Source organism: Anomaloglossus baeobatrachus, chromosome 3, assembly GCF_048569485.1.
Source record: "Anomaloglossus baeobatrachus isolate aAnoBae1 chromosome 3, aAnoBae1.hap1, whole genome shotgun sequence".
In the NCBI taxonomy this organism is placed as follows: Eukaryota; Metazoa; Chordata; class Amphibia; order Anura; family Aromobatidae; genus Anomaloglossus; species Anomaloglossus baeobatrachus.
The window spans coordinates 8,245,502-8,272,443 of record NC_134355.1 but is presented as its reverse complement, the minus strand read 5'-3'; the positions used below and the strand labels follow the sequence as shown (position 1 = coordinate 8,272,443).

Sequence of the window (26,942 nt, the reverse complement as noted above, 5' to 3'; positions counted from 1 at the left end):
GCTAACGATGTCACTCTATGCCGAGCGGATAATCATAAGCAATGGGAGCCGAGCAGGTGAACAGGCTGCGACAGGTCCTTCAGGATGATGATAGTAACAGAAGGGCAGGTCCTCGTCCTCTCATCCTGACACTTGTTTCGCCCTACCTCCCTCAGGGGGCTTGAGGGAGCTAGGTGAAACACATGACGGGGTGAAGGGTGTACTCACTTGTGCAGCTCTGGAGTATGATACAGGAGGTAACTCAGGATCAGTAATGTATGTACACAGTGACTTCACCAGCAGAATAGTGAGTGCAGCTCTGGAGTATAATACAGGAGGTAACTCAGGATCAGTAATGTAATGTATGTACACAGTGACTTCACCAGCAGAATAGTGAGTGCAGCTCTGGAGTATAATACAGTAGGTAACTCAGGATCAGTAATGTAATGTATGTACACAGTGACTGCACCAGCAGAATAGTGAGTGCAGCTCTGGAGTATAATACAGGAGGTAACTCAGGATCAGTAATGTATGTACACAGTGACTGCACCAGCAGAATAGTGAGTGCAGCTCTGGAGTATAATACAGGAGGTAACTCAGGATCAGTAATGTATGTACACAGTGACTGCACCAGCAGAATAGTGAGTGCAGCTCTGGGTTGTATTCAGCATTGAATCCTGTCTCTTCAGTTCTCCTTTGTTTCTTTATATTTCCTATATTTGGGGGGATTTTCAGTGTCGCCCCCTCTGAGCTCCCCTTTTTAGGTCTTAGTCTTCAGTGCTGTATAAAGTGCTGCTGCTGCTCCCAAATTCACAGCTAATATCTGCACCGTTCCTGTAATGGATCCACAGCAGCGGGCGAGCCGTGTGCGTTCAGGAGGGCTGCTCTGTGATTGGGGGGGGGCTGTTTGGGGATCAGGGGGGGGCTGCTCTGTGATCGGGGGGGGCTGTTTGGGGATCGGGGGGGGGGCTGCTCTGTGATCGGGGGGGGCTGTTTGGGGATCAGGGGGCTGCTCGGTGATTGGGGGGCTGCTCGGTGATCGGGGGGCTGCTCGGTGATCGGGGGGCTGCTCGGGGATCGGGGGGCTGCTCGGTGATCAGGAGGGCTGCTCGGTGATCGGGGGGCTGCTCGGTGATCAGGGGGGCTGCTCAGTGATCAGGGGGGCTGCTCAGTGATTGGGGGCGCTGCCTGGGGATCGGAGGGGCTGCTCGGTGATCAGGAGGGCTGCTCGGTGATCAGGAGGGCTGCTCAGTAATTGAGGACGCTGCTCAGTGATTGGGGGCGCTGCTCAGTGATCGGGGGCTGCTCAGTGATTGGGGGCGCTGCCTGGGGATCGGAGGGGCTGCTCGGTGATCAGGGGGACTGTTCGGTGATCAGGAGGGCTGCTCGGTGATCAGGAGGGCTGCTCAGTAATTGAGGACGCTGCTCAGTGATTGGGGGCGCTGCTCAGTGATTGGGGGCGCTGCCTGGGGATCGGAGGGGCTGCTCGGTGATCAGGGGGACTGTTCGGTGATCAGGGGGCTGCTCAGTGATCGGGGGCTGCTCAGTGATCGGGGGCTGCTCAGTGATTGGGGGCGCTGCTCAGTGATCGGGGGCTGCTCAGTGATTGGGGGCGCTGCCTGGGGATCGGAGGGGCTGCTCGGTGATCAGGAGGGCTGCTCGGTGATTAGGGGGCTGCTCGGTGATTAGGGGGCTGCTCGGTGATTAGGGGGCTGCTCGGTGATTAGGGGGCTGCTCAGTGATTGAGGACGCTGCTCAGTGATTGGGGGCCGCTCGTTAAATGTGCGATCTGTGGGATTATGAGGCACTGATCTGGACATTGACCCACCGACGTTCTCAGGAGATGGACCAGGACGGAGAACGTCCATAATAAACCTGCACGAGGGGTTAAAAACACCATAAATTCTTTCCTATCAGTTATTATATTGTTTTAGCATTTTTTTCCCTGAATAATCAAACTACTGTGTGTGGAAGTGTTGTCATGGGGTCTCAGGAGCGAGGGGCTTTATGATGAATCTTCCAGATTTGTCGCTATTTGAATAGGAGTGACGCCATTTTTTATGTCCCTATGTTAACCCTATACTGGCAGAGTCCATACAGAAGTGTTGTCATAGGGACACGGAATGATGGATAAATTTGCTTTCCATCTGACTTGTGCCATTTTCCAGCCATGACGCGGTTAATAGGTGTGTAGATTGCAGTGTGGGGACGAGCGGCGGTAAATGTCAGCGGCACCGTCCTGCGCCGCGCGGCACCAGATCTGCCATTTACCAGTTACTCCCGTTATCGATCTGCCGAGGCGCCGCGGGGGACGCGGGAAGTTCTCATTTCGCGTTGAGCATTTCTTGATTCGATTTTCAGCTCTTAAATATTTCTCCGTCCGTTTTTCATTTATTTTTACGTTTCTGCTGAAGTCACATAAATTTTATTTCTACCTTTTTTTATGGCTTTCGATGCCGCGAGGAGATGGATCCGGGCGCCGAGGGGTTAATACGAGGGCAGGAAACCGCGGCTGATGTAACGACCTCTGATCCGTCCGCGCCACGCGGCTCATTAATTCCAACGGGGACTTTGCATTTTGATTATAAAAAGGTCATTTTCCGCATTCTTGTTAGCGAGAAATGAAGTGGAAAGGAAAGGTCCGGCCTCGCGAGTTAGCGGCTTAAGTGCTAGAATAATCATCGCGGGCGGCTCGTAATCAGCGCGGGATACGCGGATCATCACCCGCGCCACCGATACCAGATATGACACCTCATACCCGACACCGGCAGAGAGGAATAGAAAACAACCTCTTAAAGGGATTTTCCACTGTCCCCCCACCCTCATATCAAGAATGATTGCCCCTCCCCCCGTAATAGTTCCCTGATCAATATACATTGTAGCGTCTGTAGCCATGGAGACGCATGGTTCCGCAGGAGAGCTGTGCACACAAAACGGGGGGAGACTGACAGCTTTGTGTTATCTTATTTTTTGGATTGAAGGGTGATGGCGTGCGACAGGATCCATCACTTCATGATCCGCAGGGTCCGGACCCCCTACCTGGAGAATAGGGGGCCGCAGAGCTGATATGGCTGTGTATCCTCTAGGGGTGTGTTCACACTAAGTGTAATGGAAGGAAAAACTGACTGTAAAAAATGCATTAAAAATGCAACAAGATCTGCGGAGATTTGCAGCAATGAAGTCCTCAAAGAACTGACCCCACGCATTTATAACTGGGGATAAAAAAAGCCACTAGAGGCGCGTTCACACTCCGAGGAAGGGTCACAGGCAGATTTTAAGTATTTCTATGTGTTTTGAGTGGAAGGGCAGAATCTGCGACAAAAAATGCCTTAGGTTATGTGCACACGCGGCGTTTATGATGCATTTTTTAATAAATCTGCAACAAAATCTGAATGCCCAATCGAAGCCAGCAAAGTCTGAGATTTCTCAAGTGCTGTGCACACGCTGCTTCTTTTTCTGGCAGATTTTGGTGCAGAAAATAACTGCAGCTTGTCAGTTTTTGGTGCGTTTTTTTCCATTGTTTTTAGCCCTTTCAGCTATTGACTTAAAAAAAAACCGCACCAAATATTCATGGGTTTTCTAGTGCGTTTTCTGCCAGAAGGTGCAGATTTCATTCACAGAATTTCTGCACCAAATCTGCAGCGTGTGCACAGAGCCTTACAAACCTTTGTGTGGATGTTGCCCGAGGCCCCGGCTCGTTAGTGCGGTTGTTCTGGTGTATAGTTTTGGAGTTTGTTGTCTTCTTTTCATTTTCTCTTTGTTGTCTGCTTTATATGCGTTCATCCGTTTATTTTTAGTCTTGCAGTTTTTGTTTTCCAGACTTTTCCGTTTGTTGCGGTATTTTGTGTTTTGTCTTCTCTTCATTTGCTCTTTGTTTTGTGCTTTATATGTAATCCCCGGTTTATGGTGTTTGTTTTTCAGACTTTTGTGTTTGTTCCGGTGTTTAGTTTTGGAGTTTTATTGTCTTTTTTTCATTTGCTCGTTGATGTTTTGCTTTATATGTGTTCCCCGATTTATTTTTATTTTTGCGTTTTTTTGTTTTGTAGCCTTTTGCGTTTGTTTCGGCGTTTAGTTTTGGAGTTTTTCGCCTTTTTTGGATTTGCTCTTTTATTTTTTGCTGTATACATGTTCGCCGGTTTATTTTTATTATCGCAGGTTTTGTTTTCCAGACTTTTGCGTTTCTTCCGGTGTTTAGTTTTTTACCTGTTTTTGATTTGCTCCTTGTTGGCTGCTTTATCTGCGTTCCCCGGTTTATTTTTGCGTGTTTTCTTCTCCAGACTTTTGCATTTCTTCCGGTGTTTAGTTTTGGAGTTTTTCGCCTTTTTTGATTTGCTCCTTGTTGTCTGCTTTATATCCGTTCCCCGGTTTATTTTCGCAGTTTTTGTTTTTTAGATTTTTGCCTTTATTCTGGTCTCTAGTTTTAGAATTTTTTTGCAGATTTTGATTTGCTCGTTGTTGTTTGCTTTATATCTGTTTCCCGGTTTATTTTTGCGTTTTTTGTTTTTCAGACTTTTGCGTTTGTTTCATTTAGTTTTTTGCCTTTTTTTATTTGCTCGTTGTTGTCTGCTTTTATATCCGTTCCCCGGTTTATTTTCGTAGCTTTTGTTCTCCAGACTTTTGCGTTTTGTTCTGGTGTTTAGTTTCGGAGTTTTTCGCCTTTTTTGATTTGCTCTTTGATGTTTTGCTTTATATCCGTTCTCCGGTTTATATTTGCGGTTTTTGTTCTCCAGACTTTTGCGTTTGATACAATGTTGCAGATCTTCTCCAGCTTCTTCTCCTTCACGAGTTCCTTTTTTATATGGCAGAAATATTAATGCTCCGAGTCGCCCTTTAATGTTAGATGCGACTTCCAGCTGTAAAACGTCCAACGTAAAGAGCATTTTTTTATTTTTGCTCACTATTGATGACGTTGAAGACTTTGAACAAAAAACAAAACTGATACCATAAATAAAACAGGTGACTTACAACCCCCTGAAATGCTGAAGTGGGCGCCGCGCTCTCCCTGAATAGCAGCACGGGAGCTGCCGCCGGCACCGGCCATGATACAGGTCTATGGCGCCACTGTGACTAGGACTGTGTGTAGGACTAGGATATAATGACTCTTGCTTCCCCTGTACAGTTATAGCCCTGTATACGGCAGCAGGTCGGCGGTGTGTGAACGTCGCCTTACCGCGGCTCATTATGTGAATGTGTCTTAAAGGCGCAGTGACCCCCTGTACTGACCGCCAGCGCCTTTCTCTGTTCACAGACAGCACCTGCAGTTTTGATGATGAGAAGATTTGTGGCTTCATCCAGGATAAAACCGACACCTTCGACTGGATCCGGCAGAGTAAAGTCACCCAGAGCTTCAGACGATCGATGAACACCGGGCCGGAGATGGACCGCAGCGGCACGCCGAAGGGTAATGGACCACACATAGGAGGCTCATCCGCGGAGACGGGACCCCCAGGAGGTCAGCAGGGCCCCCCCTGTGACCCCCCTGTCCTCACCTGCAGTGGGAGATTATGTAGAGAGCCCAAATGTCAGTCCCTGAGGACCCAATCTTGTGACCACAGAGCCCATCAGTGGCCTCCGCCCAATCCTGTGACCGCAGAGCCCATCAGTGGCCTCCGCCCAATCCTGTGACCGCAGAGCCCATCAGTGGCCTCCGCCCAATCCTGTGACCACAGAGCCCATCAGTGGCCTCTGCCCAATCCTGTGACCGCAGAGCCCATCAGTGGCCTCCGCCCAATCCTGTGACCACAGAGCCCATGAGTGGCCTCCGGCTCAATCCTGTGACCACAGAGCCCATCAGTGGCCCCCGCCTCAATCCTGTGACCACAGAGCCCATCAGTGGCCCTGCCCCAATCCTGTGACCACAGAGCCCATGAGTGGCCCCCGCCTCAATCCTGTGACCACAGAGCCCATCAGTGGCCCCGCCCCAATCCTGTGACCACAGAGCCCATCAGTGGCCCCGCCCCAATCCTGTGACCACAGAGCCCATCAGTGGCCCCGCCCCAATCCTGTGACCACAGAGCCCATCAGTGGCCCCGCCCCAATCCTGTGACCACAGAGCCCATCAGTAGCCCCGCCCCAATCCTGTGACCACAAAGCCCATCAGTGGCCCCTGCCTCAATCATGTGACCACAGAGCCCATCAGTAGCCCCGCCCCAATCCTGTGACCACAGAGCCCATCAGTGGCCCCGCCTCAATCCAGTGACCACAGAGCCCATCAGTAGCCCCGCCCCAATCCTCTGACCACAGAGCCCATCAGTGGCCCCTGCCTCAATCCTGTGATCACAGAGCCCATCAGTGGCCCCGCCCCAATCCTGTAACCATCTGACCACAGAGCCTATCAGTGGCCCCGCCCCAATCCTGTGACCACAGAGCCCATCAGTGGCCCCACCCCAATCCTGTGACCACAGAGCCCATCAGTGGCCCCGCCCCAATCCTGTGACCACAGAGCCCATGAGTGGCCCCCGCCTCAATCCTGTGACCACAGAGCCCATCAGTGGCCCCCGCCTCAATCCTGTGACCACAGAGCCCATCAGTAGCCCCGCCCCAATCCTCTGCCAAAGAGCCCATCAGTGGCCCCGCCCCAATCCTGTGACCACAGAGCCCATCAGTGGCCCTGCCCCAATCCTGTGACCACAGAGCCCATCAGTGGCCCCGTCCCAATCCTGTGACCACAGAGCCCATCAGTGGCCCCGCCCCAATCCTGTGACCACAGAGCCCATCAGTGGCCCCTGCCTCAGTCCTGTGACCACAGAGCCCATCAGTTGCCCCTGCCCCAGTCCTGTGACCACAGAGCCCATCAGTTGCCCCTGCTCCAGTCCTGTGACCACAGAGCCCATGAGTGGTCCCCGCCTACAGATTAACTCCTCATTGCTGTCACTATCTCTGTTTGATGTTAATGAATGAGAAGGTCTTTCAGTAGCCAGTAAATATCTGACCCTCGTCTCACAGCTGATGTGTTGTTACAGTGTATCAGTATCGAGCTGATGCTAAATACTGGATTGCTTCTGCTGCTGTGATCAGTCTCCAGAGGATTGTTTGGACTGATACATTGAAGCAAATCTTCAGCTGTGTGAGCAGAGCTAGGTCAGGATGGCCGCCCCTTGTCTCCTGGTAGAAGCTCTGTCCGGTAATTCACCTCCATCTTCTGCCGCCAGCTGGACGGAGCGGCTCGGATCTTGGCTCATAGCGCTATCGACACCTGTGTGCCGGGCACTGTGCCCCTCACTTTTGGCACTGGCACTGCCCAATCCTTTGCCGAGGAGTTTACAGTCATCCTTATATAATACGGCAGCACAGGCGTCAGGGGCCGGACACCATCTGTGACCCAGAAGAGCAGTACGGGGCGGGCAGGACATAGCCAGGATGGCACAGAGTAATACGAGGGGATCACAATGGGGGGACACAGCGATCTGTGACCCTGAGACATTAGAGACACACAGTATCAGATGCTATATGGGGCTCCTTCCCATCGCACAGGCCGGGGGGCGCTGCTGACTTCTCTCTATTCTCTCCCCAGGTTTCTACATGTTTATCGAAGCTTCCAAACCCCGAGTGTTTGGAGATAAGGCGAGACTCATCAGCCCCCAGTACAACTTCACCTCCAAAGTCCTATCCCAGAAAACCATCCACTGTGTGTCCTTCTACTACCACATGTACGGGCGGCACATAGGTGAGTGGTGCCCGGCCTCACAGCCCCGGCAGTCAGGTCTGGTCTTCAGCGGACGTCCACTCTACCATGGATCAATGGGTCACGCCGGTGGGAAGGTTCATCCACCATGAGACTTGGCCAGGAAGGTGTCTTGGGTTTTTCTTTTGGCTTGGATAGACTTGTCCCTGTGGTTGTTCTGGGTTTTGTTATGCCATGTTGGACTGGTCCACTACTATCTGACGTTGGTGAGAACGTTAATTTGTCGATATTCTGGTTTCCATGTGTCACATCGGACACGTTCCCTATTATGTGACTTCGGAGGAGAGATCCTCCGGCGACGTCCTGCTTTTCTATGTGTCATGTTGACTGGTCCTTCACTATATGTTACGGAAATGGTCCCTCTGTGGATGATCTGAGTATAACACATTGGACTCATCCTCCACTACATTGTGGGGATGGTTCTTCTAAGGTTGGTATATATCATTTTGGTTTGATCCTCTATTATGAGACTGTTGGATAGTTCCTCTGAGGATATTCTGGGTTTTGGATGGAACACTTTATCCTGGCCCTCCACTGAATGACTGAATGTCAATATGGTGACTTGGGAATATGTCGTACTGTTTCCTCTGGGGACATTCATGGCTTGGATGGACAGGTTCTCTACTGTGTAGCCTTGTCAGGATGGTTCTTTTGGGAATGTTTTGGGTTCTGATGTATTACTATTATTATTCATTTATAGAACACCATTGACTCTATGGTGCTGTACATGAAAAGGGGTTATATACTGCACACAAATATATATTGTAGTAGACAGACTGGTACAGTGAGGAGGGCACACTGCCCTTGCGGTCTTACATTATACAGGACAATGGGGAGGAGACAGTAGGTTGGGGGGGTTTGCGGCAGCTCAGGTGGTGAGGTGGCAGCTCAGATGGGGTGAGGTGGCAGCTCAGGTGGGGGTGAGGTGGCAGCTCCGGTGGGGGGGGGATGGCAGTTCCACTGGTGGTGAGGTGGCTGCTCCACTGGTGGTGAGGTGGCAGCTCCGGTGGTGGTGATGTGGCAACTCCTGTGGGGGTGAGGTGGTAGCTCCAGTGGGGTTGAGGTGGCGGCTCCAGTGGGGGTGAGGTGGCAGCTCCAGTGGGGGTGAGGTGGCAGCTCCAGTGGTGGTGAGGTGACAGCTCCAGTGGTGGTGAGGTGGCAGCCCCAGTGGTGTTGAGGTGGCAGCTCCGCTGCTCGTGAGGTGGCAGCTCCAGTGGTGGTGAGGTGGCAGCTACGGTGGGAGGAGGAGCAGTGAGGTCATTGCAGACTGTAAACTTTCTTGAAGAAATGGTTTTTCAAGTTCAGTTGGAAGCTTGCAAGTGTAGCGGACAATAGGATGTGTTGGGACACAGAAATCCAGAAGACTGGGGATACTCAAGAGAAGGCTTGGAGTCAATTGGATGAAGAACAGATAGGTGTGGAGGAGAGGAGGAGATCTTGGGAGGACCGGAGATTATGTATAGGAGTATATTGGGAGAACAGTTCAGAAATCTACCGAGGAGACAAATTATGGACGGCTTTGTAGGTCAGTGTTAATAGTTTGATTTGGATGTGGTGGAGAATTAGGAGCCAATGGAGAAATTTGCAGAGGGAAGAAGTGGAGGAGCAGCGAGGAGAGAGGTGGATTAGTCGGGCAGCAGAGTTAAGGATGGATTGGAGAGGTGTAAGAGTTTTGGTAGGAAGGCCACAGTGGAGGATTTTGCAGTAGTCGAGGCCGAGATGATAAGGGCATGCACTAGCATTTTCAAAGATTGTGAGTTGAGGAAAGGACAGATTCTGCGAATATTTTTGAGTTGGAGCCGGCAGGAGGTGGTGAGGGATGTGTGGTATGAAGAACAAGGCAGAGTCAAGTGTTACTCCGAGGCAGTGGACCCTGGGTACTGGGGAGAGAATGATGTTATATATTGTAATAGATAGCTCAGGTAGAGGATGTAGGTGAGATGGAGGAAAGATGATTAGTTCAGCTGTGTCCACATTGAGCTTTAGGAAGCGAGAGGAGAATATATGGCTGAAGACACCCTGGGATTCTGCACAGAGATGTGACATCTGGGCCAGACAGGTAGGTCTGTGTGTCGTCAATGTATAGATGGTGGTAGCCATGAGACTTTATTAGTTGTCCCAGGCCAAAAGTATAGATTGAGAAAAGTAGAGCTCCGAAGACAGAGCCTTGAGGGACACTGACAGAGAGACAGCAGGATGAGGAGGTAGCATTGGAGTGGGAGACACTAAAAGTGCGGTTGGAAAGGTATGAAGAGATCCAGCAGATGACGAGGTTTCTGATACCGAAGCAAGAGAGGATCTGTACTCAGAATGCTCAACAGTGTGACCTAGGACTGGTCCTCCAATTTGTGAACTTGTGGGGATGGTTTCGATGCGGAAAATTCAGTCTTGCTGTATTAAGTTGGACTGGGTCGCCATGACATGACATTAAGTTATCTCCTTTGAGGATGTTCTCGGCTTTGCTTGACTTGACATCCACTCTATGACCTTGTTACAGTGGTTCCTCTGGGATGTTTTGGGTTTGGATGTACTGTATGTCATTGGGTGACTTTCTTGTGGTTGGCTCCCCTGGAGCTTGGAAGTAACAAATTGTCTGGTCCACTATTATGCAACTCCTCTTGGGACATTTTATGATTTCATGGACTGGTCCTCAAGGATGTGGCTTTAGGGGCTGGCTCCTCTGAAGACATTCTGGGTTCTCATGGACTGGTCTTCTAGCATGAAATTATTGGAGATGGCTCCTCTGGGAAGGAGGACGTTCTAGGATTTCATGGATTGGTTTTCCAGCATGTGACTACTGGGACTATCTCCTCTGGGAATGTTCTGGGATTTCATGAACTGGTCCTCCAACATGTGACTATTCGGGTGGTTTCACTGGGTATGTTCTGGGATTTCATGGATTGGTCCTCCACTATGTGATTATTGGGGATATTCTGGGATTTCATGGACTGGTGCTCCAGTATGTGACCATTAAGGATGGTCTGGGTTCTCCTAAACTGCTCCTTCAGTATGTGACTATTGGAGATGGCTTCCATGGGGATATTCTGGGATTTCATGGACTGATCCTCCACTATTTGGGTATTGGGGATGGCTCCTCTGGGAATGTCCTGGGATTTCATTGACTGATCCTCCTGTATGTGATCATTGGTGATGGTTTCTCTGGGGACATATTTGGTTCTCCTGAACTGGTCCTCCAGTACGTAGTTTAGGTCTTGTTGCATGTATATATTTTGGCCGTGTCATTTTGGGCTTTGTCTTTGCGCACTTTTTCTGAACAATCAGCGGCCGTGTAATGATGACTTCTGGGGAATAAATATTCACAACAAACTGTTTTCATGGTTGATTAGCGGCATTAGCATTTCATCATCGGGCAGCTGTTAGGTGCTCGGAATACTTAACACTTCTAGAAACTAATTGTCTCATTGTGAGAGGATGTGAGCGCCGCCATATCCAGACCCAAACATGGAGGAAACTGATCCCGACTAAGCCTGCCCTCATTGACCTGCAGCCCAGGACCGCGCTCACTGCATTCAGCCCTATCCCAAGAGGTGTATTAGCCTCCACCTGATCCCACGAGGGGTATTGGCCTCCATCTGACCCCGTGATAGGTATTAGCCTCCGCCTGACCCCGCAAGGGGTATTAGCCTCCACCTGATCCCACGAGGGGTATTGGCCTCCATCTGACCCCGTGATAGGTATTAGCCTCCGCCTGATCCCGCAAGGGGTTTTTAGCCTCCGTCTGATCCCTCGAGTGTTATTAGCCTCCGTCTGATCCCTCGAGTGTTATTAGCCTCCGTCTGATCTCACAAGGGGTATTAGCCTCTGATTGATCCCACTAGGGTTATTAGCTGCTTTATATGTAGGATATCCGTAAATTGGGCAGTCACATCCCAATGCAGGAACAGGTCCAGAACTGATTCATGAGGCCCAGCTCATCCGGCAGCACAGCATTCTCTCTGGACACTCCTAGGATGAATATTCCGGGAGGGGACTCTCAAGACTCGGAATCTAAGAGGCCTCTGTACTTCTGCACAACTAAAGCCCAGAGAAAGATCCTTCTGTTGCCTATAGCAACCACAGAGCAGCTTTCAGCTGAGACTGCTGAGGTAAAGTGAAAGCTGAGCTCTGATTGGTCGCTATGGACAACTAGACCCTTATCAAGCGCAACCAATAATCTTCTATTCACTATATAGCGCTGATTGCGTCTTCCTGTCCGAAACCGAGCCGGTGCGTGCTGTGTTCACACCAACATACCACTGCGCAAACGCCGGCCGTCACCTCCGCCTGCCCACACTAGTGTCATGGCGGAAAATAGGAGAGGTGAGGAACCGCCCGCCCACACTAGTGTCATGGTGAGGAAGGGGAGAGGTGAGGAACCGCCCTCCCACACCATAGGCATCATGGTGAAGGAGAGGAGAGGTGAGGAACTGCCTGCCCACACCACACCCGTCATGGTGAGGAAGGGGGAGGGGAGGAACCACCTGCACACACCACATGCATCATGGTGAGGGAGAGGAGAGACTAGGAACCGCCCGCCCACATCACACGTGTTATGGTGAGGGAGGGGAGAGGGGAGGAACCGCCCGTCCACACCACACACTTCATGGTGAGGGAGGAGGGAGGTGAGGAACCGCCTGCCAACACGACAGGCGTCATGGTGAGGGAGGGCAGAGGAACCTCCTGCCCACATCACACGTGTCGTGGTGAGGGAGGGGAGAGGTGAGGAACCGCCCACACCACACCCGTCATGGTGAGGGAAGGGAGAGGTGAGGAACCGCCCGCCCACACCACACCCGTCATGGTGAGGGAAGGGAGAGGTGAGGAACCGCCCGCCCACACCACACCCGTCATGGTGAGGGAGAGGTACCGCCCGCCCACATCACATGCTTCATGGTGAGGGAGGTCAGCAGCGTGCAGACATCAGATGACCTGCAGATGGCTGCTGAGCAACACGCTGTGGTGTGGGCCGAGGGTGCTGGATGCAGGGGTTTGGATTCTGCAGCGGGGAGCGCGGGGTCTCTGTGGAGGCTGCCCAGTGCTGTGTGGTGTCTCAGAGCAGGAGGTGAAGGAGCTGCTGAAGCAGGGACAGCCACTGCACGCGGCTGCTCTCTGTTATCTGCTAATTCACATATATATTTATTCACTATAAAATGCTAAACACGGCCTTCTGTCCCAAGCCGGGATCGAACCGTTTGGCCGGCGCGTGCCCAGTGTTATGCTCACATTGTAGTTGAATTCTTCAATATCAGCGCATGCACATACCGCCAGCTCCGGCGCCATTTTATTGAAGACACTGACTCTGTGAATATCAGTCACCAGTTTGCTTCAGATGATATTCGCAGACACAGTGTCTACAATAAAATGGTGCTTGAGTTGGCGGCAGTATACGCACGCACTGACTCTGGCGCCATTTTATTGAAGACTTCAACTACAATGTGAACATAGAACTGCGCACGCGGAAGCCATAGGGACGATGGTGGTGACCGCGGCGCAAAATTTATATAAAAGGTGAGGAAAGCAGCCGGGGGAGGAATAAATAAAAAAGACCCCGACCACAAAATGCCCCCCCGATGCGAAATCATCGACACCCGGGCGTAGAATGATAGCTAGTGTATACCGGTGGGCGTGTCTGTATATATTTTATTTATTTTTTAATGAGTGGGGGGTTAGGGGTCCTGGAATGATGAGTAGGAGGGGTCCACGTGCCCCAGAATGATTAGTGGGGGGTCAGGTACCCTGGAATGATGAGTGGGGGCGCTCGGTCCGAACTCTCATTGCTTTTCGTCATTATGGAAAAGATGGTTTTCAGGTCTTCCAGACTGATCCCAGCAGTTTTCCGGTGATTTTTGGTGTGGCCATGCTTCGCTGTCCCTGTGACCCCGGTGTTTGAGTCTATGAAAACAAAGAGTGGTTATTAATGGCGCATACTCAGATTGGGCCAGGGTTACTAGTGGGGTGCCGCAGGGGTCTGTATTGGGCCCCCTACTATTTAATATATTTATTAATGATCTGGTGGATGGTTTACAGAGTAAAATATCAGTATTTGCAGATGATACAAAACTATGTAAGGTAGTTACCACAAAGGAGGACAGTTTGCAACTACAGATGGATTTGAGTAAATTGGAGAATTGGGCTGAAAAATGGCAGCTGAGGTGTAACACAGATAAGTGTAAGGTTCTGCACATGGGAAGGAGAAACAGATGCTACGATTACTTACTAAATGGGAAACTGCTGGGGAAATCAGACATGGAAAAAGACTTGGGCATCTTAGTCAATAAGAATCTAAATTGGAGTGCCCAGTGTCAGGCAGCAGCCACCAAAGCAAATAGGGTGATGGGATGCATTAGAAGAGGTCTGGGGGCACGAGATGAAAACATCATTCTCCCTCTGTACAAATCACTAGTCAGACCACACTTGGAGTATTGTGTGCAATTTTGGGCACCGGTGCTGAAGAAAGACATTACTGAACTTGAAAGGGTTCAGAGGCGGGCTACTAAAATAATAAATGGAATGGGTGCATTACAATACACGGAAAGGTTATCAAAGTTAGGTCTATTTACTCTAGAAAAGAGAAGACTTAGGGGAGACCTAATAAATATGTACAAATATATCAGAGGGCCATATAGAGATCTCTCCCATGATCTGTTTGTACCAAGGACTATGACAAGAACAAGGGGGCATTCTCTACGATTGGAGGAAAGAATATTCCTACATCAGCATAGAAGAGGGTTCTTCACGGTAAGAGCAGTGAGGCTCTGGAACTCTCTTCCTGAGGAAGTGATGATGGCCACTCACTGAATGAATGTAAGAGAGGAATGGATGCATTTCTTGTTAGCAAAAGTATAGAAGGTTATAAATAGCATAATCTTACAGGTAGATAGAAGAGCGACCTAGATTATTAGAGGAATGGGGGGGCTGCAATACCAAGACAGGTTATTAAACTGGGGGTTATTTAGTTTGGAAAAACGAAGGCTTAGGGGGATCTAATCACAATGTATAAATATATGAGGGGACAGTACAGAGACCTTTCCAAAGATCTCTTTACACCTAGGCCTGCGACTGGAACACGGGGGCATCCGCTACGTCTCGAGGAAAGAAGGTTTAATCATAATCACAGACGAGGATTCTTTACTGTACGAGCAGTGAGACTATGGGGCTCTCTGCCGCATGATGTTGTAATGTGTGATTCACTACTAACATTAAGCAGAGCCTGGACGCCTTTCTTGAAAAATATAATATTACCAGTTATGTATATTAGATTTTATGACAGGGTATTGATCCAGGGAATAGTCTGATTGCCGGATGTGGACGAAGGAAGGACATTTTTCCCCATTGGAGCTTATTTGACACATTGGGGTTTTTTTTGCCTTCCTCTGGATCAACATGTTAGGCTACAAGTTGAACTAGATGGACTTAAGGCTGCTTTACACGAGTCGATCTATTGTGCGATGCATCGTTGGGGTCACGGATTTTGTGACGCTCTTCCGTCATTCGTAACGACATCTCCTCATGTGACAGCTCCTTGCGAGTCCAACCGATGCCTAATCGTTTGAAATTCGGCCATCGTGTACTCATCGTTTAATTCCATAAAATCGTTCAGTTTCGTCTTCATGAACGACACATTGCAAAGTGTGACACCGTGTAATCGGCCATCCTCGTAGTTGTTTGTGACGTCAGTAAACGTTCAGGGCGTATTTGTGGTTTTAAATAATCACGCCAAATCTAATCGGATTGGTTGTAGCAAATGTGTTTTGATTGGTTATTACTGTTATAAAATACGGAGCTGTAGTCATGATGTGTGAACATTCAGCCTTGGCGTCATGCACAGTGTTTTATAGTGCATTACTCCTAATTTTTCTTACGTTAGTTTGTTCGCTGGATTTTCCGCCCTCACTCCTTGTTATCCCTTTTTTGTGGTAAGTTGTTATATGCCAATCTTTCCTTTTTAAATCAAAATCGACATTAACCAGACCACAAACAACAAACAAGATTGATGCTAAGGACACACGAGGCAACAAAGACAGACGCAGAAGAGAAACAATATATATGGGATGTAAGCAATCAACCACATTAGCAGAACTGGATTGAGCAGGTCAGAAGAATTCAGGGCGTGCAACAATCCAGACAACGTCACGGAGGGCTGTATAGTTTGCCTAATTACGCCCATACAAAAGACAGATTGACCAAAGGAAAACATGTGTGAAGCCTTTTGGACGTCCGCCATGGCCAATCAATATATCGATGAGCGCTTTGTGGTCGTTTGACAACACTCAACGTGTGACACATGGACAACTACCTATCAGCGATACAAACAAAAAAAAAGACTTTGCCAAATAAATCGCACGATGGATTGACTCGTATAAAGCAGCCTTTAGAGTCTCCCTTCAACCTTAAAAACTATGAAACTATGAGCTGTGCCTGCTGGGGTCTTGTCTGGAGAGCTTGCACTCTACCCCCGGTGGTCTGCGGTGGTGTTGAGCAGCTGATGCCTCCTGTGAGCAGTTTTCCGGTGATTTTTGGTGTGGCCATGCTTCGCTGTCCCTGTGACTCCGGTGCTCGAGTCTATGAGCTGTGCCTGCTGGGGTCTTGTCTGGAGAGCTTGCACTCTACCCCCGGTGGTCTGCGGTGGTGTTGAGCAGCTGATGCCTCCTGTGAGCAGTTTTCCGGTGATTTTTGGTGTGGCCATGCTTCGCTGTCCCTGTGACTCCGGTGTTCGAGTCTATGAGCTGTGCCTGCTGGGGTCTTGTCTGGAGAGCTTGCACTCTGCCCCCGGTGGTCTGCGGAGGCGGGGAGCAGCTGATGCCTCTTGTGAGCAGTTTTCCGGTGATTTTTGGTGTGGCCATGCTTCGCTGTCCCTGTGACTCCGGTGTTCGAGTCTATGAGCTGTGCCTGCTGGGGTCTTGTCTGGAGAGCTTGCACTCTACCCCCGGTGCTCTGCGGTGGCGGGGAGCAGCTGATGCCTCCTGTGAGCAGTTTTCCGGTGATTTTTGGTGTGGCCATGCTTCGCTGTCCCTGTAACTCAGGTGTTTGAGTCTATGAGCTGTGCCTGCTGGGGTCTTGTCTGGAGAGCTTGCACTCTACCCCCGGTGCTCTGCGGTGGCGGGGAGCAGCTGATGCCTCCTGTGAGCAGTTTTCCGGTGATTTTTGGTGTGGCCATGCTTCGCTGTCCCTGTGACTTAGATGTTTGAGTCTATGAGCTGTGCCTGCTGGGGTCTTGTCTGGAGAGCTTGCACTCTACCCCCGGTGCTCTGCGGTGGTGTTGAGCAGCTGATGCCTCTTGTGAGCAGTTTTCCGGTGATTTTTGGTGTGGCCATGCTTCGCTGTCCCTGTGACTCAGGTGTTTGAGGCTATGAGTTGTGCCTGCTGGGGTCTTGTCTGGAGAGCTTGCACTCTACCCCCGGTGCTCTGCGGTGGTGGTGAGCAGCTGATGCCTCTTGTGTGCAGTTTTCCGGTGATTTTTGGTGTGGCCATGCTTCGCTGTCCCTGTGACTCCGGTGCTCGAGTCTATGAGCTGTGCCTGCTGGGGTCTTGTCTGGAGAGCTTGCACTCTATCCCCGGTGGTCTGCGGTGGCAGGGAGCAGCTGATGCTTCCTGTGAGCAGTTTTCCGGTGATTTTTGGTGTGACCATGCTTCGCTGTCCCTGTGACTCCGGTGCTCGAGTCTATGAGCTGTGGCTGCTGGGGTCTTGTCTGGAGAGCTTGCACTCTGCCCCCGGTGGTCTGCGGTGGCGGGGAGCAGCTGATGCCTCCTGTGAGCAGTTTTCCGGTGATTTTTGGTGTGGCCATGCTTCGCTGTCCCTGTGACTCCGGTGTTCGAGTCTATGAGCTGTGCCTGCTGGGGTCTTGTCTGGAGAGCTTGCACTCTGCCCCCGGTGGTCTGCAGAGGCGGGGAGCAGCTGATGCCTCTTGTGAGCAGTTTTCCGGTGATTTTTGGTGTGGCCATGCTTCGCTGTCCCTGTGACTCCGGTGTTCGAGTCTATGAGCTGTGCCTGCTGGGGTCTTGTCTGGAGAGCTTGCACTCTACCCCCGGTGCTCTGCGGTGGCGGGGAGCAGCTGATGCCTCCTGTGAGCAGTTTTCCTGTGATTTTTGGTGTGGCCATGCTTCGCTGTCCCTGTGACTCCGGTGTTCGAGTCTATGAGCTGTGCCTGCTGGGGTCTTGTCTGGAGAGCTTGCACTCTACCCCCGGTGGTCTGCGGTGGCGGGGAGCAGCTGATGCCTCTTGTGAGCAGGTTTCCGGTGATTTTTGGTGTGGCCATGCTTCGCTGTCCCTGTGACTCCGGTGTTCGAGCCTATGAGCTGTGCCTGCTGGGGTCTTGTCTCGAGAGCTTGCACTCTACTCCCGGTGCTCTGCGGTGGTGGTGAGCAGCTGATGCCTCTTGTGAGCAGTTTTCCGGTGATTTTTGGTGTGGCCATGCTTCGCTGTCCCTGTGACTCCGGTGTTCGAGTCTATGAGCTGTGCCTGCTGGGGTCTTGTCTGGAGAGCTTGCACTCTGCCCCCGGTGCTCTGCGGTGGCGGGGAGCAGCTGATGCCTCCTGTGAGCAGTTTTCCGGTGATTTTTGGTGTGGCCATGCTTCGTTCTCCCTGTGACTCCGGTGTTCGAGGCTATGAGCTGTGCCTGCTGGGGTCTTGTCTGGAGAGCTTGCACTCTACTCCCGGTGCTCTGCGGTGGTGGTGAGCAGCTGATGCCTCTTGTGAGCAGTTTTCCGGTGATTTTTGGTGTGGCCATGCTTCGCTGTCCCTGTGACTCCCGTGTTCGAGTCTATGAGCTGTGCCTGCTGGGGTCTTGTCTGGAGAGCTTGCACTCTACCCCCGGTGGTCTGCGGTGGCGGGGAGCAGCTGATCCCTCCTGTGAGCAGTTAGTCGTGTTTCGCGCAGTCACCCCCTCGGCTCGGTCTTCGGAGCCAGCGCTCCAGTCAGTGAGGATGACTGCCCAATTAGAGAATATGGAGAAGCATCTGTGTGCCTGTCCGGGGGGATGCTCCGCTCCGCAGTCCGGGCCGACACGCCACGATTTCAAGCCTTTTAGAGGGAAATGATTTACATCAGCTGGAGAGGCGCCGGCCCGGGGGGCGACTGAGCGCCAGCAGCTGCATATGGTGAAGTTATGTGTCAGACGACGAGCCACGGACCCACATCTGCAGTCATCAGCTATCCTCACATGACACCCCCAGACTAGGACAGGACACAAGGGGGCGACGCCACATACCGACCAAATGGAGAAGACAATCGCTCAAATGACAATTCCCCAAAGTAATGAGTTACTGCATAGAACATAGAAAAGTCACCATAACCCTGCAAAGCTAGAGGACCCTGCTGAGCAGACACCCCACATTCATGCCCCACAGTATACCCCATTATTGGCTCATCCAGAGCCTCCTGCTTCCGGAATACAGTACCACAATTACAGTGGAGACTGACACCTCGGATAATGAGCCAAAATCAAAAGTGTACCCCCTCTCCCCAGGAGCTGATATCTGGGCGTGTGAACGGGGCGCCAGTTGTGCTGCGCCACCTTCACCAGTCCCATTGGGCATGGATGTAGCAGCAATGTGCATGCGCAACCAGCACCCGATTTACACGGGGACTCGGATCACTGTGATCGCTGGGGGTCCCACTGCTCATTTTCGCCTAATCATATCCTGTGGATGGGTGATACATTTTTACGTTCAACCCTAACATTTGATGCATACACCAGGACAAAGCAAAGCCCAATAATCACGAAAACGGGGATCTCCAAATACAGGTTGCGCATGCGCACCTCCTCCAGTCGCTCTCTGGGTCGCGGTCCAGAGCTGCTGGGATATCTCATGGAAAAGACATGAAGCTGCAGTGCGCATGCGCAACCTGTGCAGAGACCCCTGCTTTCGTGATTGCTGGCGGAACTGGTGGTCTCCCTCCCCCCCCAGATCCTGTCGATAGGTGGCAAAGTTTCCATGTTGGGTGCATTGACAAGTGCAAATGTATCGCCCCAGTGATCACGAGAGTAAAGATCCTGGAGGCCTGCGTAGATAAGACAAGGAGTCGCAGCGCGCATGCGCAACCTGTGCCCCAGTCACACCAGGGCTGTGGATAGCTGGTGCTGCCGGAGGTCGGACCCCCGTGATCAGATTCTGGGGGGATTTGCGCTTCGGTACAGTCACAAGGGTGACGGTAAGACCCCATTAAATGCCACTAAACCCCGTATAGTGCCACATGTAGCCCACATGCCACCAAACCACGTATAGTGCCACACGTTGCCCACATGCCACCAAACCCCATATAGTGCCACATGTAGCCAACATGCCACCAAACCACGTATAGTGCCACACGTTGCCCACATGCCACCAAACCCCATATAGTGCCACATGTAGCCCACATGCCACCAAACCACGTATAGTGCCACACGTTGCCCACATGCCACCAGTGTAAAAATGGAGGTGTGATCCAGATTTTTGGAGGATTTTTCTAGCGGTTTATTGTCTTATTCATGCTTGAAACAATTGGCCTGAACGTGGTGAAGAAGCGACGCTGCGCCATTCCGGGTCTGCGGCCATTGGTAGAAGGTCTGGGTGAAGCCTCTCCGCCAGGAGTCCTCACCCCGGTGCCGCACACACGAGGCGGCGCCGGGGAACAGATGGTTCGGGAGCACATATAAGATTACAGCAATTAAACAAACACTTAGGTGATCGGAGAACACTCCGCCTGCGCCTAATTGGCCTCATTCCGTGTTTCTGGGGACCGGCCCATTAAGCCGAATGAGAATGTTAACTACAACCTATCATAACCGCACGGAAAATTACCGGCTGGCGGATTAACCCCGTCACTGCTGGGAGCGGCAGCAGCGTCACATCTGACCTGAGACGTTTCCACAGAGCAGAGTGTTTGGGGGTTAATGAATATTTTGCACCTATTAGCACTGGCCCCGCCCCCGCCCCGCCGCCGTCCGCAGTCATTTATCGCGAGCCGCACGGCTGGTCACATTTCATTAACAGTCTCTTAAATAAGGAATGAAATGCGCCAGATTCGCGGGCGCCGCTGACGAGTGATTGATTGCTCCCGCTGTCCGCGCATCGCTCTGGGGTTTTACTCCGTGTTTCTGTTTATTTCTTCTTTTTTTTTTTTTTGCGCCGAGTCCTCAACGCTCGACTTTATTAATCCAATTCTGATTTTTGTTTGTGAAATGCAGCAAAATGATTAACTTCGTGCAAAGTCGGGAATAGCGCGGGGGAGGGGAGCGGCGGCTAGAAACTGAAACTGGAAACTCTGCCGGGGGTATAGTCAGCCGAGTGATAAGAGGTAGCTGTGGCCCTATTGTCTGAAGGGACAAGGAAGGGTGGTACCTGGTGCGGGAAGAAGCAGCCACAGACTCCACACCTGGTGCGGGGCGGACGGAGGGAACAAAGCAGCCACAGACTCCACACCTGGTGCGGGGGGGACGGAGGGAACAAAGCAGCTGCAGACTTCACACCTGGTGCGGGGGGGACGGAGGGAATAAAGCAGCTGCAGACTTCACACCTGGTGCGGGGGGGACGGAGGGAACAAAGCAGCTGCAGACTTCACACCTGGTGCGGGGGGGACGGAGGGAAGAAGCAGCCACAGACTTCACACCTGGTGCGGGGGAGACGGAGGGAAGAAGCAGCCATAGACTTCACACCTGGTGCGGGGCGGACGGAGGGAACAAAGCAGCCGCAGACTTCACACCTGGTGCGGGGGGGACGGAGGGAAGAAGCAGCCATAGACTTCACACCTGGTGCGGGGCGGACGGAGGGAACAAAGCAGCCGCAGACTTCACACCTGGTGCGGGGGGGACGGAGGGAAGAAGCAGCCACAGACTTCACACCTGGTGCGGGGGAGACGGAGGGAAGAAGCAGCCATAGACTTCACACCTGGTGCGGGGCGGACGGAGGGAACAAAGCAGCCGCAGACTTCACACCTGGTGCGGGGGGGACGGAGGGAACAAAGCAGCCACAGACTTCACACCTGGTGCGGGGGGGACGGAGGGAACAAAGCAGCTGCAGACTTCACACCTGGTGCGGGGGGGACGGAGGGAAGAAGCAGCCACAGACTTCACACCTGGTGCGGGGGAGACGGAGGGAAGAAGCAGCCATAGACTTCACACCTGGTGCGGGGCGGACGGAGGGAACAAAGCAGCCGCAGACTTCACACCTGGTGCGGGGGGGACGGAGGGAACAAAGCAGCCACAGACTCCACACCTGGTGCGGGGGGGATGGAGGGAACAAAGCAGCCACAGACTCCACACCTGGTGCGGGGGGGACGGAGGGAACAAAGCAGCTGCAGACTTCACACCTGGTGCGGGGCGGACGGAGGGAACAAAGCAGCCACAGACTCCACACCTGGTGCGGGGGGGACGGAGGGAACAAAGCAGCCACAGACTCCACACCTGGTGCGGGGGGGACGGAGGGAACAAAGCAGCTGCAGACTTCACACCTGGTGCGGGGCGGACGGAGGGAACAAAGCAGCCACAGACTTCACACCTGGTGCGGGGCGGACGAGGGAACAAAGCAGCCGCAGACTTCACACCTGGTGCGGGGCGGACGGAGGAAACAAAGCAGCCACAGACTTCACACCTGGTGCGGGGGGGACGGAGGAAACAAAGCAGCCACAGACTTCACACCTGGTGCGGGGGGGACGGAGGGAACAAAGCAGCCACAGACTTCACACCTGGTGCGGGGGGGACAGAGGGAATAAAGCAGCTGCAGACTTCACACCTGGTGCGGGGCGGACGGAGGGAACAAAGCAGCCACAGACTTCACACCTGGTGCGGGGCGGACGGAGGGAACAAAGCAGCCGCAGACTCCACACCTGGTGCGGGGGGACGGAGGGAACAAAGCAGCCGCAGACTCCACACCTGGTGCGGCGGGGGACGGAGGGAGCAAAGCAACCACAGACTTCACACTTGGTGCGGGGCGGACGGAGGGAACAAAGCAGCTGCAGACTTCACACCTGGTGCGGGGGGGACGGAGGGAAGAAGCAGCCACAAACTTCACACCTGGTGGGGGGGGACGGAGGGAAGAAGCAGCCACAGACTTCACACCTGGTGCGGGGCGGATGGAGGGAACAAAGCAGCCACAGACTTCACACCTGGTGCGGGGGGGGCGGAGGGAACAAAGCAGCCACAGGCTTCACACCTGGTGCGGGGGGGACGGAGGGAACAAAGCAGCCGCAGACTTCACACCTGGTGCGGGGGAGACGGAGGGAACAAAGCAGCCGCAGACTTCACACCTGGTGCGGGGCGGACGGAGGGAACAAAGCAGCCACAGACTTCACACCTGGTGCGGGGCGGACGGAGGGAACAAAGCAGCCGCAGACTTCACACCTGGTGCGGGGACGGACGGAGGGAACAAAGCAGCCACAGAGTTCACACCTGGTGCGGGGGGATGTAGAGAACAAAGCAGCCGCAGACTTCACACCTGGTGCGGGGGGGACGGAGAGAACAAAGCAGCCGCAGACTTCACACCTGGTGCGGGGGGGACGGAGAGAACAAAGCAGCCGCAGACTTCACACCTGGTGCGGGGGGGACGGAGAGAACAAAGCAGCCGCAGACTTCACACCTGGTGCGGGGGGCGTACGAGGGAACAAAGCAGCCGCAGACTTCACACCTGGTGCGGGGGGTGGACGGAGAGAACAAAGCAGCCGCAGACTTCACACCTGGTGCGGGGGGGACGGAGAGAACAAAGCAGCCGCAGACTTCACACCTGGTGCGGGGCGGACGGAGGGAAAAAGCAGCCGCAGACTTCACACCTGGTGCGGGGGGGACGGAGGGAACAAAGCAGCCGCAGACTTCACACCTGGTGCGGGGGGGCGGACGGAGGGAACAAAGCAGCCACAGACTTTACACGTGGTGCGGGGCGGACGAGGGAACAAAGCAGCCGCAGACTTCACACCTGGTGCGGGGCGGACGAGGGAACAAAGCAGCCGCAGACTTCACACCTGGTGCGGGGCAGGACGGAGGGAATAAAGCAGCTGTAGACTTCACACCTGGTGCGGGGGGGACAGAGGGAACAAAGCAGCCACAGACTTCACACCTGGTGCGGGGGGGGACGGAGGGAACAAAGCAGCCACAGACTTCACACCTGGTGCGGGGGGGGACGGAGGGAACAAAGCAGCCACAGACTTCACACCTGGTGCGGGGGGGGACGGAGGGAACAAAGCAGCCGCAGACTTCACACCTGGTGCGGGGGGGAACAGAGGGAACAAAGCAGCCACAGATTTCACACCTGGTGCGGGGGGGGACGGAGGGAACAAAGCAGCCACAGACTTCACACCTGGTGCGGGGCGGACGAGGGAACAAAGCAGCCACAGACTTCGCACCTGGTGCGGGGGGCGGACGAGGGAACAAAGCAGCCGCAGACTTCACACCTGATGCGGGGCGGACAGATGGTTAGCACGGGTGGTGGGTGGTTAGTGCGGGGGGGGAGCGCAGGTGGTTAGTGGAGGTGGGGGGCGTGGGTGGGGGATGTGGGTGGGGAGCGCAGGTTGTTAGTGCGGGTGGGGGGTGTGGGTGGGAAGCGCAGGTGGTTAGTGCGGGTGGGGGGCGTGGGTGGGGAGCGCAGGTGGTAAGTTTGGGTGGGGGGGCGTGGGTGGGGAGCGCAGGTGGTTAGTGTGGGTGGGGAGCGCAGGTGGTTAGTGCAGGTGGGGGGCGTGGGTGGGGGGTGTGGGTGGGGAGCGCAGGTGGTTAGTGCGGGTGGGGGGTGTGGGTGGGAAGCGCAAGTGGTTAGTGCGGGTGGGGGGCGTGGGTGGGGAGCGCAGGTGGTAAGTTTGGGTGGGGGGCGTGGTTGGGGAGCGCAGGTGGTTAGTGCAGGTGGGGGGCATGGGTGGGGGTGTGGGTGGGGAACGCAGGTGGTTAGTGCGGGTGGGGGTGTGGGTGGGAAGCGCAAGTGGTTAGTGCGGGTGGGGGGCGTGGGTGGGGAGCGCAGGTGGTAAGTTTGGGTGGGGGGCGTGGGTGGGGAGCGCAGGTGGTAAGTTTGGGTGGGGGACGGGAGCGCAGGTGGTTAGTGCGGGTGGTGGGTGGGGAGCGCAGGTGGTTAGTGCGGGTGGTGGGTGGGGAGCGCAGGTGGTTAGTGTGGGTGGTGGGTGGGGGAGCGCAGGTGGTTAGTGCGGGTGGGGGGTGTAGGTGGGGAGCGCAGGTGGTTAGTGCGGGTGGTGGGTGGGTAGCGCAGGTGGTTAGTGCAGGTAGGGGGCGTGGGTGGGGGGTGTGGGTGGGGAGCGCAGGTGGTTAGTGCGGGTGGGGGGTGTGGGTGGGAAGCGCAGGTTGTTAGTGCGGGTGGGGGGCGTGGGTGGGGAGCGCAGGTGGTTAGTGCGGGTGGTGGGTGGGGAGCACAGGTGGTTAGTGCGGGTGGTGGGTGGGGAGCACAGGTGGTTAGTGCGGGTGGTGGGTGGGGAGCGCATGTGGTTAGTGCGGGTGGTGGGTGGGGAGCACAGGTGGTTAGTGCGGGTGGTGGGTGGGGAGCGCAGGTGATTAGTGCGGGTGGTGGGTGGGGTGCGCAGATGGTTAGTGCGGGTGGTGGGTGGGGAGAGCAGGTGGTTAGTGCGGGTGGTGGGTGGGGAGCGCAGGTGATTAGTGCGGGTGGTAGGTGGGGAGCGCAGGTGGTTAGTGCGGGTGGTGGGTGGGGAGCGCAGGTGGTTAGTGTGGGGGGGGTGTAGGTGGGGAGCGCAGGTGGTTAGTGTGGGTGGTGGGTGGGGAGCGCAGGTGGTTAGTGCGGGTGGGGGGTGGGGAGCACAGGTGGTTAGTGCGGGTGGTGGGTGGGGAGCGCAGGTGGTTAGTGCGGGTGGGGGGTGGGTAGCGCAGGTGGTTAGTGCGGGTGGGGGGTGTAGGTGGGGAGCGCAGGTGGTTAGTGCGGGTGGTGGGTGGGGAGCGCAGGGTGGTTAGTGCGGGTGGTGGGTGGGGAGCGCAGGTGGTTAGTGCGGGTGGTGGGTGGGGAGCGCAGGTGGTTAGTGCGGGTGGTGGGTGGGTAGCGCAGGTGGTTAGTGCGGGTGGTGAGCGCAGGTGGTTAGTGCGGGTGGTGGGTGGGGAGCGCAGGTGGTTAGTGCAGGTGGTGGGTGGGGAGCGCAGGTGGTTAGTGCGGGTGATGGGTGGGGAGCGCAGGTGGTTAGTGCGGGTGGTGGGTGGGGGAGCGCAGGTGGTTAGTGCGGGTGGTGGGTGGGGAGCACAGGTGGTTAGTGCGGGTGGGGGGTGGGGAGCACTGGTGGTTAGTGCGGGTGGTGGGTGGGGAGCGCAGGTGGTTAGTGCGGGTGGGGGGTGTAGGTGGGGAGCGCAGGTGGTTAGTGCGGGTGGGGGTGGGGAGCACAGGTGGTTAGTGCGGGTGGTGGGGTGGGGAGCGCAGGTGGTTAGTGCGGGTGGTGGGTGGGGAGCACAGGTGGTTAGTGCGGGTGGGGGGTGGGGAGCACTGGTGGTTAGTGCGGGTGGTGGGTGGGGAGCGCAGGTGGTTAGTGCGGGTGGGGGGTGTAGGTGGGGAGCGCAGGTGGTTAGTGCGGGTGGTGGGTGGGGAGCGCAGGTGGTTAGTGCGGGTGGGGGGTGGGGAGCGCAGGTGGTTAGTGCGGGTGGGGGGTGGGGAGCGCAGGTGGTTAGTGCGGGTGGTGGTTGGGGAGCGCAGGTGGTTAGTGCGGGTGGGGGGTGTAGGTGGGGAGCGCAGGTGGTTAGTGCGGGTGGTGGGTGGGGTGCGCAGGTGGTTAGTGCGGGTGGTGGGTGGGGAGCGCAGGTGGTTAGTGCGGGTGGGGGGTGGGTAGCACAGGTGGTTAGTGCGGGTGGTGGGTGGGGAGCGCAGCTGGTTAGTGCGGGTGGTGGGTGGGGAGCGCAGGTGGTTAGTGCGGGTGATGGGTGGGGAGCGCAGGTGGTTAGTGCGGGTGGGGGGTGTAGGTGGGGAGCGCAGGTGGTTAGTGCGGGTGGGGGGTGGGGAGCACAGGTGGTTAGTGCGGGTGGTGGGTGGGGAGCGCAGGTGGTTAGTGCGGGTGGTGGGTGGGGAGCGCAGGTGGTTAGTGCGGGTGGGGGGTGTAGGTGGGGGAGCGCAGGTGGTTAGTGCGGGTGGTGGGTGGGTAGCGCAGGTGGTTAGTGCGGGTGGGGGGTGTAGGTGGGGAGCGCAGGTGGTTAGTGCGGGTGGGCAGAACAGGTGGGGAGCGCAGGTGGTTATTGCGGGTGGTGGGTGGGTAGCGCAGGTGGTTAGTGCGGGTGGGGGGTGTAGGTGGGGAGCGCAGGTGGTTAGTGCGGGTGGTGGGTGGGGTGCGCAGGTGGTTAGTGCGGGTGGTGGGTGGGGAGCGCAGGTGGTTAGTGCGGGTGGGGGG

The 26,942-nt window shown here is 54.6% G+C and overlaps 1 protein-coding gene across 5 annotated transcripts in view; it reads left to right on the top strand.

Moving 5' to 3' along the window:
• The window catches only part of MDGA1 (MAM domain containing glycosylphosphatidylinositol anchor 1), a 506,924-nt gene that overhangs the window by 420,138 nt on the left and 59,844 nt on the right, over positions 1-26,942 (top strand). For all 5 annotated transcript variants that reach the window (XM_075338981.1, XM_075338978.1, XM_075338979.1 and 2 more), the window contains 2 exons: positions 5,228-5,380; positions 7,493-7,645. In XM_075338981.1, the coding sequence (XP_075195096.1) occupies positions 5,228-5,380; positions 7,493-7,645 (306 nt within the window). The remainder of the gene's footprint in view (positions 1-5,227; positions 5,381-7,492; positions 7,646-26,942) is intronic.